Source organism: Sinocyclocheilus grahami, unplaced genomic scaffold, assembly GCF_001515645.1.
Source record: "Sinocyclocheilus grahami isolate Dianchi unplaced genomic scaffold, SAMN03320097.WGS_v1.1 scaffold1110.1, whole genome shotgun sequence".
In the NCBI taxonomy this organism is placed as follows: Eukaryota; Metazoa; Chordata; class Actinopteri; order Cypriniformes; family Cyprinidae; genus Sinocyclocheilus; species Sinocyclocheilus grahami.
Genome location: NW_015506289.1, coordinates 325,286 through 346,125, shown reverse-complemented (window position 1 = coordinate 346,125; position 20,840 = coordinate 325,286). Strand labels below are relative to the sequence as shown.

General features: G+C 34.5%; 1 protein-coding gene across 1 annotated transcript in view; it reads left to right on the top strand.

Annotated features, from left to right (window-relative positions):
- The window catches only part of LOC107566891 (cytoplasmic dynein 2 heavy chain 1-like), a gene marked incomplete at its 5' end in the record, with an annotated part of 69,802 nt that overhangs the window by 33,465 nt on the left and 15,497 nt on the right, over nucleotides 1-20,840 (top strand). Inside the window, 9 exons of the mRNA XM_016252453.1 lie at nucleotides 42-114; nucleotides 10,637-10,797; nucleotides 13,150-13,275; nucleotides 13,666-13,776; nucleotides 15,096-15,251; nucleotides 16,673-16,748; nucleotides 16,891-17,108; nucleotides 17,262-17,366; nucleotides 18,907-19,023. Coding sequence (XP_016107939.1) covers nucleotides 42-114; nucleotides 10,637-10,797; nucleotides 13,150-13,275; nucleotides 13,666-13,776; nucleotides 15,096-15,251; nucleotides 16,673-16,748; nucleotides 16,891-17,108; nucleotides 17,262-17,366; nucleotides 18,907-19,023 — 1,143 coding nt within the window. The remainder of the gene's footprint in view (nucleotides 1-41; nucleotides 115-10,636; nucleotides 10,798-13,149; nucleotides 13,276-13,665; nucleotides 13,777-15,095; nucleotides 15,252-16,672; nucleotides 16,749-16,890; nucleotides 17,109-17,261; nucleotides 17,367-18,906; nucleotides 19,024-20,840) is intronic.

Sequence of the window (20,840 nt, the reverse complement as noted above, 5' to 3'; positions counted from 1 at the left end):
ACTCACAGAGTACTGACTCTTTATTTCTGTCTCTTTCACAGGTTTTGGTGGTTCAGGCGTTACGGCCGGATCGCTTACAGAGTGCGATGGCAGCTTTTGCATCTCAAGCTTTGGGTAAGTTCAGAGAGCGACGGCACACACACACACAGCTCAGAGTCAGGCATGGATAAGATATCTGACGGCTGACTCTCCCTCTTTGTCATCAGTTTGTGTCGAGCTTTTCTCTGGTGCTTAATTATGATTTACAGAGTGAACTCAATGCGTATGTGTGTGTGGTCGATACAGGGATATTGATTTAGGTTTAGTCATCAGCTTATTATAACTTTCAAATCAGTCAAGTGTAAAACCACACACACACAATTAGTGCTGATTGATGCTCTCTAGGGCCACTTGCAATGAGACACAATTAAAAACACAAACACAACATTCATCTCCTTTACCTGCAACACACACACACACACACACACACACGAATACTACAAAATCAGCACACACAAACACACACGAGTAGGTTTATAAGACTGTCGATGGATGGATGGATGGATGGATAGATAGATAGATAGATGGAGGGATTGAGAGATGGATGGACGGATGGATGGATGGATGGATGGAGGGATGAATGAGATAGAGAGAGAGATAGATAGATAGATAGATAGATAGATAGAGAGAGATGGATGGATGGATCGATATATACAGTATATATATGGATTAACAGTTGGATGGATGGATGGTTGGATAGATAAAAAGATAGATGATGGATGGATGGATGTACGGATTGATAGATGTATCAATAGATGGATGGATGGATAGATAAAAAGATAAATGATGGATGGATGGATAGAAATATAGATGATGGATAGATAGAAAGATGGATGGATGGATAGAAAGATAGAGGATGGATGGATGGATGTTTAGAAAGATAGATGATGGATGCATGAATGGACAGATCGATAGATGGCTCAATAGATAGATAGATCGATTGATGTATAGATAGAAATTGTTTGAGCTGATGATGTTTCAGTTTCTCAAGCACTAAAATGCTGCATGTGTATGGAGTTTGTCTTTCTCTCTCCTCATCCTCTCTAGATTTATTTCAGTTCATTTGTTCTTTTATTGGTGTTTTATTAGCTCGTCTAATGATTCCAGTGAATCACAGCAGTTGCACTGATGAGCTCAGGTGGGACTGTAGTGTCAGGCACATAAAGCAGCCGCTCACAGATGTGAGACGTGTGTCAGTACAGCAGTGATGGAGACGAGTGTCGTGTTTCAGGTCTTTATGATGAGGTAATGAGCGTCAGCTGGGATCCCAGACGTGTCTCTGTCAATCTGAGATGTAGGCCGTGTCCCAATTCACATCATATCACTCCACTATAGTGCACTTTTGGGCTGATGCTATCCACAAAGAGAAGAAGAGTGTTTTTGACATTGTTGAGGGTCAGTGTGAGGCTCTGCCAGCAGAGGGAGTTTCTCTCTGTTTTCTTTCTGAAGAGTCTCTCTTCAGCTCTTGGTTTTGAGGAACTTGATGGGCTGATGGTGTTTTTTTGGGATATCCATTACAATTATTGACTCATGCTTGGACTTTATTTCTGATGTCCTCAAACAGCAGTTTATCTCATTTGTAGAGATTTATTGGTGGACTAGCAATTGAACTCTTGACAGAAATGTTTTTTTAAAATCCTCTACTTTTCTCTTTCAATTCATCAGCTGTGAGTCTAAAACTCTCGTAGGTCTGTGCGCTAAACATTTAAGCTGTCTTAAGTAGGCATTACCGCTGCAGCACCCCCTGGAGTGTAGTCAACGAAAAAATGGTGGTGCGGTGTTAAAAATAAATGAATGAACAATATGTAATACAAAATAAATAATATTCATTTTATTAATTAGTATATTCATTAAAATTCATTAAAAAAAGTAGCCTAAGCCTACAATGACAAGAAGCAACGGTTAAATATGAGTTAAGTTGAATCAAATTGACTGTGAAAGTCGTTTCAACTGATTAAACGTATTAAACTGACTTTAAAAATAATTTGTTGCCATGATTTTTGGATTATATTATAACCTGTAACATGTCTCTGCCGTTCCCAAATTAAGAATTAACGATCATTTCTACAGACAGCAGAGAAAGAGCAAGAGTGTCTACCTCAGCAGCAACAAATCTCGCATTCTCACATCTGTAGCACTTAGTTTGATCTTTAACGTTAGGTCTTTCCTATTCTTGAAACAAAATTAATTCTTAAGGTTGATTCAGTATTGCTCTTAATGAAAAACACACACACACAGCATCAACAATGCTACAATGACAAAGTCGCTTATATTAAACATAAAACTTTTATGAACAGATAAGAACAAATAAGATCAGTGGCGTAGCGTCTGGTTATGCAGGGTATGCAGGTGCATATGGGCCCAGGCAGTTTGGGGGCAACGAGGGAATGAATAGAGCCCTGCACGGCCCTTGTCCAACAGCTTTATGAGAATTCTCGGCCGAGTCCGACTGGATCCCGTGTCTTTTTTCTCTCTTTCTCTTCCCCATTACACAGCTATTAAAATAGTTCAGTTTTGGTTTTTAATGGCAAAGTGGTCATATTTCTTTTTGTTTCTTTAAGTTAATTTAGAAATATGTTTGGAACATTTTATATTTGTTAAATTCAAGTTTTTTTTTTAAAGGAACGACCAAGCGGCAGCGGCAGACAGTGAGTTGAGCGTTATGGTTGATCAATTTAGCCTTCTCAAACCAACACGACTTGCCTAAAATAAACAGACATAAAACACTTTGCATGCACGATTGGACATGCATTTCACAGTATTAATTTAAACATTTAACCAAGATAAATGAGTGCTGTTAGGCGCATGTCCAATCGTTTGTGTGGAGAGTGGACGCTAAAGCGCGCGCTGCAGGACATGGAGGCGCCAGCGCGATCACTTGCATTTTTTTTTTAAGAACAGCGGAAACTTAAAAATACGCCGTCATTTTTGCTCATAAAGGTAATAGTATACATCATTCGGAACTGCAAAGGGTCTACTTGTATTTGTGTGCACTCATAATATCAACAAAACCTTGTGCTTTTGTAAAATAAGGAAAACAAACAGGATATGCGCTTTCTGTCCTCTTAGTCTTAAGCAGGAACGCTTCACCGACATGATAAATATATTTATAGAATGCTTTAAATTACTATTTCAAAACGAAATAATTCAAATCGAAAACAAAAACTTTCATTATGTAATCCGTAAAGATGCATTTCTCTCTAAAGGCACGTCCAATGAGGATGGATAGTCAACATTGACTCAGTTTATTAACAAATAATTCAAATATCCCCTCACTATTTTTGACTTTTTTGTTTGTTTTTTATTTTATTATAATTGTTTTGTTTGTTTGTTTGTTTTTTGGGCTGATGTGCCAAAATTGTGTTTGCATTCAGTAGCCTATAGGGCAAAATTTTTGTGCCATGTTTAAAAATAACTAAATAAATACAATTGTCATAATGTCATAATATTTTAAGAATAAAGTTAAAATTAAGATAATAAAATCATAATGTGAAAATTCCACCCATAGGCCTACTCCTCCAAAAAAAGAAAAAAAGTCTGTGGCATCCGTCTTTTTACTTTTTTTAAAACTCTGATTGATGATTCATGAGACATTGGTTTGTATTAAGTTGTTCTGATTTTTTTCAACATGCATTCACATATTCATGTTTATTTCGTGCTGCAAATATTAAAGAAGAAGATATAATTGATTCATATGCAGCTTGAACTGAGGCGAATTCTCATACACATGTTTTGCATATGCGCCTGGGGCTGACTTGCTACGCCACTGAATAAGACTGATGTACCCGCGTTGTAACACAAATAAATGTAAGGTTTTGGGATTTTCCCCTTACTTTAAATGCATGCTTATGGCTCATTATTATTAATCGAAAAAAACAACAACAAAAAAAACATTAAACTTTGAACTTTTATTAACAAAATAAATAAGGATATGTTTTACTCGCGTTTAACACAAATAAATAGCCTATGGATTTCCCCTCAGGCTACCTTAAAACGTTCGTAGTTTGTGGTTTATTATCTTATTAATTAAAACACATCAGTCATAAAATAGTACAATGACAAATTCGCATATATTAAACATCTACCTTGCATTGACAAAATGAATAAGATGGATATAGCAGTTGAATGCTTTGTTTGTGGTTCATTGTTATTTTTTTAATGAAAACCCAGCAACAAAGACACTCACTTATAGGCTATTAAACGAATAAATGAAAGTTTTATTAACAAAAGTTGCGCTTTGGATCCGCCATCATATAGTGTCAGTCTTCTCGCATCACTCTTGTCACGTGACCCCCCCCCGATTTATTTCTCAGCCCCCCCAGCTCAAAATACGTTATACGCGGCTATGTAAGTAATGCTTGTAAAGATTTATTCATCTAATAACTTTACGGTTTTAGTTTAGATCATGTCAGCAGGCAGCAGCCCTTCCGTCAGCAGAGCACAAGTGAGTCTGAATTCAGACAGACGATGAAGCTGTTCTGATCGATTTGGCTATTTGTACATTTCAGTATCAAATCAAATCAGTCCTAAGCCAAAGCCCTGACTCACTCCACTACCTGTTTGTGCTGATCGATCTGATTTTACACTTGGTGTGTTTCTCCAGTCATGAAGGTTACAGAAGTTTAGAGGCAGAAATAAAAAATAATACATAATATAGTTTCATATTATATTTTAATATTAATTTATAATATATACTGTAATTCTAACAATAATTTTATATATAAAATATAATTTATAGAATTTTAAATAATGTATTATTATTATTGTCGTCGTTGTTGTTTTTGTTGTTTATAAGAAACATTGCAAAATGTAGTTTCATATATTTGTTTTATTTCAAATATTTCTTATTTTTTATTCCAAATAATTTATTTTTATTTCAAATATTTTTCTATACAATCTTTTCTGTAAAAATAATTAATTTTATATAAATATGAAATACATGAAATGGCAAAGTATCGTTTCATGTATTTCATATTATTTATGACTTTGTGTGTGTGTATAAATTAAAATTTTTATATATACAGTGCAATTTCATATACTTCATAACTTCATAATACATATGACATGGTTTATATATTTTTTATGTTTAATTCATTAAAATAATACTTTAATATTTTTGTAAAACAGTAATATCTATCTATCTATCTATCTATCTATCTATATATAGAGAGAGAGTTTTCAAATTGTATACAATGTACTTTCATATACTTCATAATTACATCACATGGTTTATATATTTTTTATATTAAAATGTATTATATGTAATATATAAAATGTAATATATATGCATTATTTATAGAAAACAGAAATAATAATAATAATAATACATTTATAAAGTTTCACACATATATTTCTGTGTTATATATATATATATATATATATATATATATATATATATGACACAGAGATATACAAGCATACATAAAAAATAATACAAAATTTCATGGCCAACAGGAAATATTTCTGAAATTTGTTACCATTGGCAGGTGTGTACATTTTTGACCTTGGTTCTGGTGAAACTCGTGGACTGTTTGTTTTCAGTGCTGGGTCGATGTTACCCAAACCCTCAGACAGCTGGCAGAAACACTGTGTTTAGGGTTCATGGTGTGTAACAACCAGCAGCGCTTTGAGCTCACAAATCATCAGTGTGAACAGCAGCCCTCGTTTCCAAACACTCCCACCGTCTCCGTCTCTACCTTTCTCTCTCTCTCTCACACACACACACGCACACACACACACACACACACACACGCACACACACGCGTGTGCAGACGGATGTCATTACTGATAATACAGCAGTTTTGCCAACACCAGCGCTTCCGCAGCCACATTCAGTAAAATTAATTGCCTAATTAGCAAATAAAATGGCTTGTTTGCCAGCGACTGTGGTTTAGTATGCAAGACATTTAGTCCAAGGGCGAACCATCGGTTAGTCTGTGATTAGCATTTCCAGTGTACACTATAATTCATTTTTCCAACACCATTGATTTTAGTGGAGGAGGACAAGAACGAAATGAGGAAGGAGAGCCTGCGATATATTTTTAACGGTTATTGACAAGAGTCGGGCTGTCTGCGGTCTCGCTTTGATGTAGTTGACCGCGGTAATGATGCCAGTTTTTGTTTTTAATAAATTAATACTTGTATTCATCAAGGACGCATTAAATTGATCAAAAGTGACAGTATAGACATTTATTATGTTACAAAAGATTTCTACTTCAAATAAAAGCTGTTCTTTTGAACTTTCTATTCATCTGTGAATCCTGAAAGATAAAATGCAACACGGTTTCCACAAAAATATTGTGCAGCACAACTGTTTTCAACATTGATAATAATCAGAAATGTTTCTTGAGCAGCAAATCAGCATATTAGAATGATTTCTGAAGATCATGTGACACTGAAGACTGGAGGAATGATGCTGAAAATACAGCTGCGCATCACAGAAATAAATTACATTTTACTATATATTCACATAGAAAACAGTTATTTTAAATTGTAAAAATATATCAATATTTTTACTGTATTTTTCAAATTGTAAAAAAAAAAAAGCAGCCTTGGTGAGCAGAAGAGACTTCTTTCAAAAACATTCCAAAATTCAAATCTAATTTTGAGTGTCTGTTCCTTTAAGAACTGGCTCTGGATTGTAGAATAAGTTAGCATGAGTTCCTAATAGTTCTACTTGGCTGATACTCAATGTTTGATGAGGAATGCAGGTTGTGTGTGTGTGTGTGTGTGTGTGTGTGTGTGGCTGATGGAGGCTGGCAGATCTCCCGATGGTTTTCCAGCGGCCGCCGACTCGCTTCTGTGGAGATAATCATAACTGTAGATTTTCCCGTAAACAACACAGACACACAGTTTTCTCATGAAGAGTCGGCAGAGGCTCGAGGTCTGAGACAACACACACACACACACTCCCCCGTGGCTCACACACGCACACACTCTTACAGGATGTTCTTCTGTGCTCATAACACCTTACGGTGTCAATTACCCTTCACACAGAGGGCCTTCTGTCCCTCTCTCGTCTGTCTTTGTCTTTTGTTTTTCTCGTTTTCTACCTGCTCACTGGTTTTCTGCTTTTCGACTCATAGTAAATGAGCTGTAAATGTGAAGACCAGCTTGTCTGAAGACGCTGCATCACTCCGTTTGCTCTTTTATCGCACATAGACTGTAGATGGTTTGATTGAATGGGTTCAGAGGGTCACGCTGATGCTATAATTCCACACTAAAATAAATAACATTAATCATGAATAGTAATATCCGTAGCGCTGCCATTAACTGAACTGAAGCAGAACTCACTAAGTCTTTAAATAAATCTGAGCCACAATAAAAGGGGGAAAAAACTTGTTTTTCCTAGTTAATCTTCTGGTGGTAATTTTTCTATGGAAGTAAATTAACTTTTTAATGTAATTTTATTAATGTATACTGTTTTATTGCATTTTATATTATTTTATAAATTTTTTATGAACCATATTATAACATTTCACATTTCAAATTGTAAATATTTATTTCATTTTTTATTATGAACCTTATTATAACATTAAACATTTCAAGTTAATTAACATAAATGAACATTTTATTATTTTATATACTAAATTAAAATATTTGTATTTACTGTACAATCGAATGGGTTTGTAGGGTTACACTGATGCTATAATTATTATTATTATTATAGTGCTTTTTTATTTTATTTTATTTTTTATTATGAACCATATTATTACATTTAATGTTTTGAGTTGTACAATTTTTTTTATTATGAACCTTATTATAACACTTACCATTTCAAGTTATGTAAATGAACACATTTTATTTTATTGTTTTTTATTTCTTTTTAAATTATTAGCCATATTATAACATTTAATAGTTCAAGTTGTTAACATTTATTGTATTTTGTTTTTTATTATGAACCTTATTATAACATTTACCATTTCATTATATAAATGACATTTAGTTTTTTATTTAATTACATTTTTTTTTTAATATGAACCACATTATAACATTTAATATTTGAAGTTATATGACTTACCCTTTTTTATGTTATATAATTATCGAATGGGTTTGAAGGTTAATTATTACAACACTAAACTCAATAATAACATTGCTCACGAATAGTAATGTCCGTTCTTTTATATGCTATTTATGCAGCAGCAGTATGTCTTACATACTCACGGCACCGTATGCATTAACAGTAGCAAGTTCATGTACTTGCTTGCAGCAGCAGCAATAACCAGCAGCAGCAGCAATTCAGCAGCAGCGTAGCAGATCTGTTCCGCCAAGATCAAATACATTAACATTGTCATATCCATCACCATGCTAAAATCTTCAGAGAGTTGTCTTGATTAAAATACATATATTTTATTTTTTATTATGAACCTTATTATAACATTTAACATTTCAAGGTGTATAAACATTTTAGCATTAATACCGTGGTATTTACCGCAGTAAACTATGTCTCACAGACGCTTCGCTGATGGTAATGAGAGCAGTTTTGAGTTTAGTGTGTATTTTCTCAGTCTCTGGTCTTTTCTTCAGTTGTCTGCTGTAGCTCTGATTTACTGAAGGTCATGCTCTTCCTCTTATGCTGCAGTTCCAACTGGCCGCTACCTCCGTTTTTATTTACTTTCACTCTCATTGGCTGTTTGGCGGGTGTTCATGTTGGATCCAGTTAAAAGACTTTCGGATGCTTTCCAGAGTCTTAACGGTGTTCCTCAGAGAAAGAGAGAGAGAGAGAGAGGCGGCTGTGTCTCGGTTAGCGCAGAGTTTGATGTCTAACGCTGAGTCACTGTGTGTACGCCTACTCAAAATGCTAATGGATTTTTTTTTCTAATCCGCTTACAAGTGACGCTAAGCTACAGAGTCATTTAATGGCTGTTATGGGCCGGACCCGCTGTCTGAGACTGTGTGTGTGTGTGTGTGTGTGTGTGTGTTGTCCAGGTTAGAATAGCTGTGCGCTGGCCTGTTCTCGTGGTTGCTATGGAAATTAAATATAAGGTCGCTTGAAGATATTCGGTCGCTCTCAAGAGTGCAAAGTTTGACGATAATGACAACGAGTGTGTGTGTGTGTGTGTGTGTGTGTGCATAGCTTTAGTTTGCAAACAAATTGTCCTGAGAAGTTGTGAGAAAATGTCCTCATTTAGAAAAATGATTCATAATTAAACAAAATATATTTTGTTTTCTCTAAAAAGTTTTCTCACAGGGTTTAGCATAGACTGTAGTTTAAAAACAAGGTTGTTGTTTTTTCTTTAAAAAGTTTGCTCTCAGGGACCGGGTTAGACTGTATTAGGAAAAGTTAGTTTAGAAAAATGAATCATAATTATATATATTTTTTTTCTATAAAACGATTTCTCTCAGGGTTTGGGTTAGACTAGTTTAAAAAAATTATTCACATTTAAATTAATTATTTTTTTAAAATATTTTTTAAAAATGGTCTCTCAGGGTTTGGGTTGGACTGTGATTAAAATTATTCATAATTAAATTATCCCCCCCCCCCCATAAAACGTTTTCTCTCAGGGTTTGGGTTAGACTGTACTTTTAGAAAAATGATTCACGATTAAATGTCTTTTTTTCCCTCTAAAAATGTTCTCTCAGTGTTTGGGTTAGACTGTAATCATCTTTTTATAAAATAACCAATGTCTATGATATGTGCTCGTTTACAGTTAGGTAAACATACTTAGATGAACATTTTATCCATTTTAATCTCTTTTTAAGTTGGAATGGCTGCCTAAATAGATTCTAATGAATAATATTAATAAACACTACTTATTTTGCTAATATTTATTAATATTTTGAGTTGGCTTCATTTTTATATTTTCACTTTTCATTTTAATTTTACTACAAGTTTTAGTAATTTTATTGTGTATGTGTCGTTTCATTTAACTTTTTTAATTTAATTTTATTAATTTTAGTACTTAAACATTTCAAATTGTTGCCAAGCCAACATTTCAAATTTTTGTTTAAACTTAAGTTTACATTTTTCATCTAATATTTAAACTTTATTTTATTTCAGCTTTGTTTCAATTACCAAAAATAATTTTCTATAATTTCAGTTTTGGTTAACAATGACAACATTGATGTGTTAAAAGAATAAAATAATTAGTTAATTAATAAAAATAAATAAAATAAAAATAAACTTAATTACATTTTTATTTAATAAAATTAAGCTTATATTTATTATTTTATTCCTTATTTTTTAATTATTAAAAAAAATCTATGATTTTTTAAGTTTTCCCCTTTATTTTTCTCTTTATGGTGGTCATTTAAAACACTTTGACTCACCAGTGTGCCTGAAATGTGCTGTATTAATAACTTGCCTTCATCACACTGGGCTGGATAATTGTTCTTGTGGAAACCCTGCAGAAGCTCCCGGTCATGTGGAGAGAAGGGCTTGATCTCACCAAATACCAAAAATGCATCTGAATATCATCTTCTGTGTGAAGAAGATAGTGTCATCTGACGATGCAAATCAATCTCCCACACAGGATCAATGAAGTACCCATGTACCTGTCTGTCTGTACCTGGGTTACCTAGAGGACAACATGTCTGCCTGTCAGTCTGTCTGTCTGCTTCAGTCTGTCTGTGAACTAACATGTGTGTGTTTGTGTAGGGATGAGGGAACTGTCTCCTCCTCCGCTGAATCTGAAGCGTCTGTATGGAGAGACTCTGGAGTCTGAGCCCGTCTTACTGATCATCTCTGCCGGTGCGGATCCGTCTCAGGAGCTCCTGGAACTCGCCAGTCAGATCGTGGGGCGAGAAAACTACCATGAGGTCCGACACGCACGCACGCACACACACACACATACATGCACACACACACACAGGTTTGTTTTTGTGAATTGTGGGGACATTCCTCAGGCGTAATGGTTTTTATACTGTACAAACTGTATATTCTATTGTCCTACACCAACCCTACACCTAAACCTACCCCTCACAGGAAACTTTCTGCATTTTTACAATCTCAAAAAAACTAAATCTGTATGATTTATAAGCTTTTGTACCCATGGGGACCTCAATTTAGGTCCCATGGTGACACAAGTCACCATGAGTTGGTGTGTATTCAAGTTTAAGTCCCCGCCAGTATAGAAAAACATGTACACACACACACACACACACTCACAGACAGACAGACACGCACACACACGCACAAACACACACACACATACACGCGCAAACAAACACACGGGCACGCACAAATGAGTACTCGAGTGATATTGCGTTTATACAACAGTTCGACGGAACATGTGTAGTTAAACAAGAAACAACGGAGTGCCTAATAAAACCCTCTTTTGTGCGGAACTACTTCCTTCCGCCACGGATTCAAAGCTCAAGTTGACAGTTAAACATACGTCACTTTTAGAATTGGTATCAAGGGCATGTGCTACTTCAGTTAATACCTCACAGGTGTGGCATATCAAGATGCTGATTAGACAGCATGATTATTGCACAGGTGTTCTTTAGGCTGGCCACAGTAAAAGGCCACTCTAAAATGTGCAGTTTTGTCACACAGCACAATGCCACAGATGTCGCAAGTTTTGAGGGAGCGTGCAAAAGTGTTGCGTTTATAATTTTGTTCAGTGTATATTAACTAACGTGTACTCTACGATTAGCTCAGTGAATAATAAAAAAAAACATAGACCCGGCTAGAACAAGCGGAGTGATACAAAATTGTGAAAGGGCGTTCCTGTAGCGATACCAGTACAATATTTCACGGTTCTCAACCAATCAGATTTGAGAACCAGAACAAACTGTTGTATAATCAGACATATTTCACTACACACACCTGATAGAAAGAGGGATTATTATTGTTAACTAAAACTATAAAAAAGTAATTACTTTAAATAAAATAAACATTAACTGAAATAATAAAAAATAAAAAAATACATATATAAATGAAACTTCTGTCAGGACCACTATCGTCAAATGATAGATACTTAGCATAAAGTTTGGTTTGGCGGTATGGTTCTGTTCTGGGCAAAAAACCTCCCTGCCCATCCATGCAGCCTGTCATGAATGAGCAGGGAGAGCAGCAATAATACCCCCCCCCCCCCTAGGGTTAACAGAACAGAACAAGGCAGATATCATTAATGTACTCAATGATATTTAAGTGTAACACTTTATGCAAGATAAAGGAGTCTGATTAGCAAAGAATATCAGAAAGCTAAGTCCTGACTGTGGCGAAAGGAGGAGCTGGGGATGGAGGAGGGTAATTTGCTCCGGAGCAAGCTGAAAAGCTGCTGAATAATACAGAATAGAGCTTATATAGGAATGCCGCGATAGGTGTCGTATTCCTATAGGTAGATGTGATCAGCTGAGAATCAGCCGATGCAAGCTTGACTCACGTGACCTGCCAGAACTAACGCTAACGCTTAATTTTATTTTATTTCAGCTACCTGCCAAGGTGACATTTTCTTTTAGTTTAAAGGGATAGTTCACCCAAAAATGAAAATTAGCCCATGATTTACTCACCCTCAAGCCATCCTAGGTGTATATGACTTTCTTCTTTTAGACGAATTCAATCGGAGTTATATGGTGAACTATCCCTTTAAGTTGATGTACTAAAATAACTAAAACTTAATAAAAAAAAAAATATATATATATATATTGTGACATTAAAATATAATAAAAATAACAAAAGCATCAAAATTACTAAAACTTTATAAATACAATTAAAATTAAACCATAAAATATGAAAATTAAATCTAATTCAAAATATATGGGGGCGGTAAGATTTTTAAATGACTTTGAAAGAAGTCTCTTCTGCTCAAAAAAAAACTTTTTCAAATAACAGTTTTCTATGTGAATATATATTAAAATGTAATGTATTTCTGTGATGCGCAGCTGTATTTTCAGCATCATTCCTCCAGTCTTCAGTGTCACATGATCTTCAGAAATCAGTATAATATGCTGATTTGCTGCTCGAGAAACATTTCTGATTATTATCAATGTTGAAAACAGTTGTGCTGCGAATATTTTTGAGGAAACTGTGATAAATTTTATTTTTCAGGATTCTTTGTTGAAGAGAAATATAAATCTTTTGAAACATTATACATGTCTTTACTGTCACTTTTAATCAATTTAATGAATCCTATATGACTAAAAGTATTAATTTCTGTAATAAAGCTGGCGATGGGTCAGGGTCAGGCTGACGTGGCTCTACAGACGCTCAGAGAGTGTGTTCGCTCCGGTGAATGGCTGTGCTTGAAAAACCTGCACCTGGTCACGGCGTGGCTCCCCCTGCTGGAGAAGGTCTGAACTCTCTGTTTGTCTGTCTGTTTCATTGTGAAGTTCTGTCTCTCTGTCAGATGTCTGTCTTCTCTTATTATCTGTGCTGTGGAATTAATTATAGCTGAAATTACTGTTGTTGCAAAGTGAGAGTGAATCTGTGTGAGGAAGATTACGTGCAGATACATTAATTGTTTTTTGTTTTCATTTCTTTGCTCATTCTCAAAATGTAAGTGTGTGTGTTGTGTAGCGCTGCAGATCTGTAATGGGTTTGGTGTCGATGAGATGAGGCTGTGAGAGAATGAAACACATGCACGCACACACAGGAGAGATTGTTATTGGTTTGATGCTTTGCATTTATCGATTTAATTAATTGTAGTGAGACATCTAATGTGTGTGTCTGTGTGTGTGCAGGAGCTCAACAGTATGAAGCCGAAAGCCGGCTTCAGAGTCTGGTTGACTGCTGAGGTTCATGCAAAGTTCACTCCCATACTGCTCCAGTCCAGCCTGAAGGTCACCTATGAGGTCAGTGTTTGTCAAATGTAATGTATTCTCTTTTTAATGAACCGTTATTGATTCTTAAATCCCAAGACTGAACTTTTAATCTCTACTGTTTTCAGTTGCTGCATCAACAAAACTTCATTAAACATTATTTTTAGCATGCTTCTTATTCAATAATCGCAATAAACTTTGTACTCATTACTTTTGATATTAAACAAAATCAGAGCTTTCAAAGCCTGTAAATTTTATCACAAAATTCAAACAAAGAATGTAATTTTAATCAAAGTTTCTGGGGGCCTTAAAAGTTCTTAAAATCTTAATTTGCCCTTCCAGGCCTTACAAACGTCTTAAATCAGATGGCATTAAATGTTGCGTGCATTGCAAAAAATGATTATCTTCCATATTTTTGTCTTGTTTTCCAATACAAATAATATCTGAATATTCTTAAATCAAGATACATATACTTGAGATGCAAATTGAAAACATTAAGAAATAGAAAACCAAAATTAAACCATAAAAAGAGTTACTTTAATAAAAATAAAAATAAACTTTAACTTAAAATGAAGATATGAAAAAGTAAACTTATTTTATTCAGTATTTCTTATTTTGATTTACTTCAACTTAATGTATTAAAATAACTAAAACTTAAACCGAAGTAAAAATTAAACAGATAGACATTAAAAAACAAAAACACAATGAAATGACTTACATTTGAACTAAATTTAAAATGAAAACAGACAATATACAAATAAAAACTAATTTACTAAAACTAAAAACGAATTCAAAATAGTAATAGAAACTATAATAGTGTAACACTGGTTGAAAGCTGGATTCTTATTGTAGACGTTTGCATTTAGAGAACATTTATGTATTGTGTTTCCTTTAATTTTCTTTAGCTGGTCTTAATAAGGTCTTAAAAAGCTTTAAATTTACCTTCATACAAACTGCAGAAACCCTCTTTAATGTGGTGTAACAGATCACTGTAGCTGTGAACCGATCTTGTCTTCCTCTTAACTACTAGTTAAAGCACCAAATAAACATGAATGAACATCAGAAGGTGCTGAAAGAAACTTACTGAAATGATTCATGTCTCCTTTAATCAAAAATCAGTGTTTCAACCCCGGAAAGACGTCAATAAAGCAGCTGGTAAACAATACGTCACGTAACATCACATTAACCTCAGGAAAGACACTCAGTGTCCAAATCAAATCCATATCGAATCATTGAATTGAATCAAAACTTGTTGTTTGAAATCAAATCGAATTGTGAAATTTATGTCAACAGAGATGCATCTCAGACTGCACATCCATTAATGATAACGTTACATGTGTGTGTGTGTTCAGGCTCCTCCAGGCCTCAAGAAGAACCTGAAGCGGACGTATGAGTCCTGGAGCGCGGAGCAGATCAGTAAAGGCGGTCACCTGACTCGAGCTCAGTCACTCTTATGTCTGGCCTGGTTCCACGCCGTCTGTCAGGAGAGACGCAACTACATTCCACAGGTACACACACCGGTCACATGACAGCAGACACGATATACACTCAAACCATTGCTGGAATTCAGACAGGAACTCTTGGATCTGTTTGGGCAATTAATTCAGACTCTGAATTAAAATACTGCACGTCAGGCCTTTCAAGAGCTCCATTTAATTAACTGAAGCTTTTGCTTTTCTCTTTTGTAATGTCTCTCTCTCCTAAAGTCTAATAAGCTGCGTAGAAGAAAACTAATTCATGGTGTCTCTTAAAAGGATTTTGTGAAAGAAACAGGAAGTTTCTTGCTCCGCAGTTAAACTAAACTATAAAATCGCATTATTTTTATGATTATGATGTCACATAGGCTCATTAACATATGGCCACATTAACACTTACTCAGTGACTTGATGTGACTATGAACTGTACATAAAGGTCAGGCAATTAGCAGAGGTCATTTACATAAATAGGTCTTAAAGATACAGCAGCGAAGAAGAGAAGGGTCAGACTCTTTTTTTGGTGCAAGAGATGTTGACTAACAATGTTTGTGGACTTCAGAGTGGAAAATGAAACACTACAGAAGTGTCGATCGTGTGCCTTTTGAAGGAAATGGAAATAAAAGCTTTTTAACAGCCATTATTGGAAAACATGGTGTTATTTACACCAGGCATCTCGACACCCAGTCATCACAGCAGGCGTGCAGATTTCTGCTTCTCCAGGAATCATGGGACTTTTCTGTTCGTTAGATTTTACAGTGATACTACTTTAGTCAGATTTCACTAGTGCTGTCTCTGTACAAAAATTTAATACATTGTGTGTGTGTGTATATATATATATATATATGATTTATAATATGTCGAAATATTATAATTTATTATTTTAATTATTACATAAATTCTATTATTTATATTGTAAATTAAATATAATAAATCTAGTAAGTATATAAAATAAAGTATTAAAAACTTATAAATTATAAAAAATATATATATATATAATTTATAAATTATTATTTGTTTAAATAAATAATAATAAAAAAAAAAAAATATATATATATATATATATATATATATATATATATATATACAGTATATATATAATGTTGAAAGATAATAATACGTGTAATACTTGTATATTGACATAAAAGCGAAGTACCAGTACTTTTAACATCAGTAGCTTTTACATTATCAGATGTCAGGTGTTTAAAAAGGTTTTTTTTCAAACATTTGCTTCTATTAAATAAAGCCTGTTGTGAAAAGACTGGGAATAATTTAGAGCCAAAGAAAAAATGTCTGACTTCACTGTGTCCATGGAAATTCATGTCAAGCTTTTGAAAAACGACTCTATATTTAATCATGATTATGAGACTTTGAGTCTGAGTTTCTGTTGCACTGGCTAAATGTATGAAGTTGAATTGAACTGATGATGAAGATGAGGATGTGTTTGTGTTGCACAGGGTTGGACGAAGTTCTACGAGTTCTCTCTGTCAGACCTGAGAGCCGGCTTTGAGATCATTGACCGTCTGTTTGAAGGTGTGTGTGTGTGATTATCTCTATGTAATCTACATTAACTCATCATCTGAGGGTTTTTATGTTTTTATATTTGCATGTATTTACATGTTTTGGTTTGAGATTGTACTATAGTATTTTCTTTGTGTGTGTGTGTGTGTTTCAGGTGGGAAGGCGTTTCAGTGGGAATTCGTGCATGGTCTCTTGGAAAACGCCATCTACGGCGGCCGCATCGATAACGTGTGCGACCTGCGAGTCCTTCGCTCGTACCTACAGCAGTTCTTTAACGCTCAGCTCCTCTCACAGTCACACACACACTCACGTGTCAAGAAAACTCACGCTTTCCCGGCTCAGATACACCTGCCCAACTCCTGCAGCATAGTGGTTAGTGATCGTATACAGACTACTCTCTGTGCTGTATAGTTCACAAGAATTCTGATCTACTAATTGTGCATGCTTTTGGACTGATACTACCCACAGTCCTTTGCACTATTGGATTAAAGTCTCCCCTCTCTGTGTGTGTGTGTGTGTGTGTAGGATTATCGTGCCGTGGTGGACGCTCTTCCTGAAGACGACAGACCCAGTTTCTTCGGCCTGCCTGCAAACATTGAGCGCTCTGCGCAGAGAATCATCAGCTCACAGGTGTGTGTGTGTGTGTGTGTGTGTGTGTGTTTCTGTAGCGGTCATGAGGGGTCAGAGGTGTTTTGAGAACATTGTGCTGAGCAGGACATTCCTCAACATCAAAGGAGTGTGTGTGTGTGTGTGTGTGTGTGTGTGATTGTTGTTCTTTCCTGTGGGGTGGAGATCATAATGCGCTGACAGACAAAGCACATTCACGCACATGGGTTTGTTTCACCATATTTCTGAGGACATCTCATTGACTTTTTACACCTTACTTTAGACATTATTTTTAATCAATTAGATTATCTTGAAATGTTCTCAGTCAGTTTTTACTGTATTTGTGAGGATTTTTTCAAGTAGATTCACTTTTATTGAAGCAAGCAGCAGTTTGCGAGGTAGCGAATGAGAAGTTTTAGCTAAATTTAGGCGTTTGGCTAAATTTAGCTATAATAATAATAATATTTTATATATTATTTTAAAATAATTTATATATATATATGTAATCACAGCCGTATTTTAGCTTTTTTTCATAATATTAATTAAATAATAATTCATAAGAATTCACAGTTTAATTTCCTTCTATTTTTGCAATGTTGTTATTAACTAAAAAATGGTTTTCAGTATTTGAAAAAAAATCACGTTTCAAAAATTTGAATTATTATAAAGAAATGTTTGAAATTAGAATATTAGAAATGTTGCCTTGCCAATTTGAACTGCTAAAATTACTAAAACGAAAACTGAAATGTGTAAATGAAATGCAGCAACTTTGCCATTTTGTATGTTGATTACATGCAAAAAATATGACCAATGACCAATATGCAAATATGAAAACGCATGATGATGTCATTGCTGTTGTTGTCACATGCTAACAAAATTCAACTATAAAGTTTTCAAATACCAGAACAAAGTTTGAATGGATTATTTAGGTTAAGTGGCTCAAGCTGAATTACTTATGGTGTTAATTGTGGATTTATGCTTGTGAAATAATTAAAAATAATAAATTTTATGCTTGCGATGATTGACTGTGCAAAACTCACCACCATAAAGCTGTGTTCAGAGCTGTTGCCAGGGTGTCGCTATGCGGTTGCTACTGGCTGCATGAATATCCTGCTTTTTACTGAATGAAATACGTGAATCACCCTCATTCAGCTCACTGTCGCTCTCTTGACTTCACACACACTCACACACACACACTCACGCACACACACACACACACACTCACTCACACACACACACACACACACACACACTCATTCTCACACACACACACTCACTCTCTCTTTGTGTGTTCAGACTGTTACGCTGCACTCCTATTTGTCATTGTCAGGTTTAGACTGATCTTTGCCACACTCTCACACACACACAGTGCTGTAGAGATTGCGCGCGTGTGTGTGTGTTTAGCTCTTGTAATGAGACCAATTTATCATGTGTAAGAGTCGCCCACATCTTCACTGCAGTTTGCCCCAATCACAGAGAGATGGAGGATAGTGTACAGTGAGATGTATTGCGCTCACCGCAGCTGTGTGTGTGTGTGTGTGTGTGTGTGTGTGTGTGTGTGTAGGTGATCTCTCAGTTGAGGATTCTGAGCAGGTCTGTAGCAGCTGGCTCCAAATTTGACAGAGAGATCTGGTCTAATGCACTCTCACCTGTGCTCAACCTGTGGAAACGTCTCAACCAGGTAACGCATCGGCATTTTAGTGTCATAATATAATTATTACAGTTTTATATATATTTTTATATATAGTACAAAATTTTTATATTTCATATATTTTTATATATACAGTATATATATTTATATATACTTGTCTTTTGTCCAATAATCCATGTAAAATGTTTTAATGTTTTTTGTGCACCATATGCAGCCGTATTTTTGTTTTTTTAATAATAAAAATTCATAGTTATTCATAATTTATTTTCCTTCTATTTTTGCAGTGTTGTTATTGTTAAATTAAAACTGTTAAAAATGATTTCAGTAATTTAAATAAATAAAAAATAAAATTTAAAAATGTAATTGCACATACTGGTCAAAAATGTATAGCCTAAATGCACTGTAAGTCGCTTTGGATAAAAGTGTCTGCTAAATGCATAAATTAAATTAAATTAAATTAAATTAGAAATGTTGCCTTGCTAACTAACTGGAATAAATAGGTTCACATTGAAGTAGGGCTGGACAATATTCAATATCAATATGTATCGCAAAAACATTTTGTTCAATAACGGTGATATGATTTTTAAACACGTTTCCGATATTTCCATATGAATTACCAGTGTTTCCCATACATTGATTTATTTGTGGCGTTTCAAAATCAAAACGCGTCGCGGCTGTTTTATATGATTGTTGGATAAAAGTGTCTGCTAAATGCATAAATTAAATTAAATTAAATTAAATTAGAAATGTTGCCTTGCTAACTAACTGGAATAAATAGGTTCACATTGAAGTAGGGCTGGACAATATTCAATATCAATATGTATCGCGAAAACATTTTGTTCAATAACGGTGATATGATTTTTAAACACGTTTCCGATATTTCCATATGAATTACCAGTGTTTCCCATACATTTATTTATTTGTGGCGTTTCAAAATCAAAACGCGGCTGTTTTATATGATTGTATCTCTGAAGGGAAAGGACTGTCTTCAGAAAAGTTTCGATGGCATTTTCATTGTATCTGATAAAGAAGTGTTCATGAGCCGAGCTGATTTGATTACAGCCGTTACTGGAGAAACCGCTAGTTCCACCGCTCTCACAGCGCCTCCTGCTGGCAGACAATCAGTTTGCATTTTCAATAAGCCAACATGTTTTTGTTGTTGCTCTTTTTTTTTTCTTTTCTTTCCCGGCAGCAACTCAGAGCACTTTTCATACTCTTTATACTGGCTGAAGCACATTTGTTTCAATCTATAAGAATAGTCGGCCTACACTACCAGTCAAAAGTTTTTGAACAGTAAGATTTTTATTCATTTATTTTTTTTATTATTATTATTTTTTTAAGAATTTTCTTCTGCTCACCAAGCCTGCATTTATTTGATCCAAAGTACAACAAAACAGTAAAATTTTGAAATATTTTTTACTATTTAAAATAACTGATTTCTCTTTGAATACAGAATAAATGTAATGTATTTCTGTGATGTGCAGCTGTATTTTCAGCATCATTCCTCCAGTCTTCAGTGTCACATGATCTTCAGAAATCAGTATAATATGCTGATTTGCTGATATTTAAAACAGTTGAGTAAATTTTTTTTTCAGGATTCTTTGATGAATAGAAATCTGAAATAAAAAGCTTTTGTAACATTATACACTATACCATTCAAAAGCTTTGGAGTCAGTATGATTTCTTTTTTTGGAAAGAAATTATAGAAATTTATACTTTTATTCAGCAAGGATGCTTTAAATTGATCAAAAGTGATGATAAAGACATTTATAATGTTACAAAAGATTTCTATTTCAGATAAATGCTGTTCTTCTGAACTTTCTATTCATCAAAGAAACCTGAAAAAA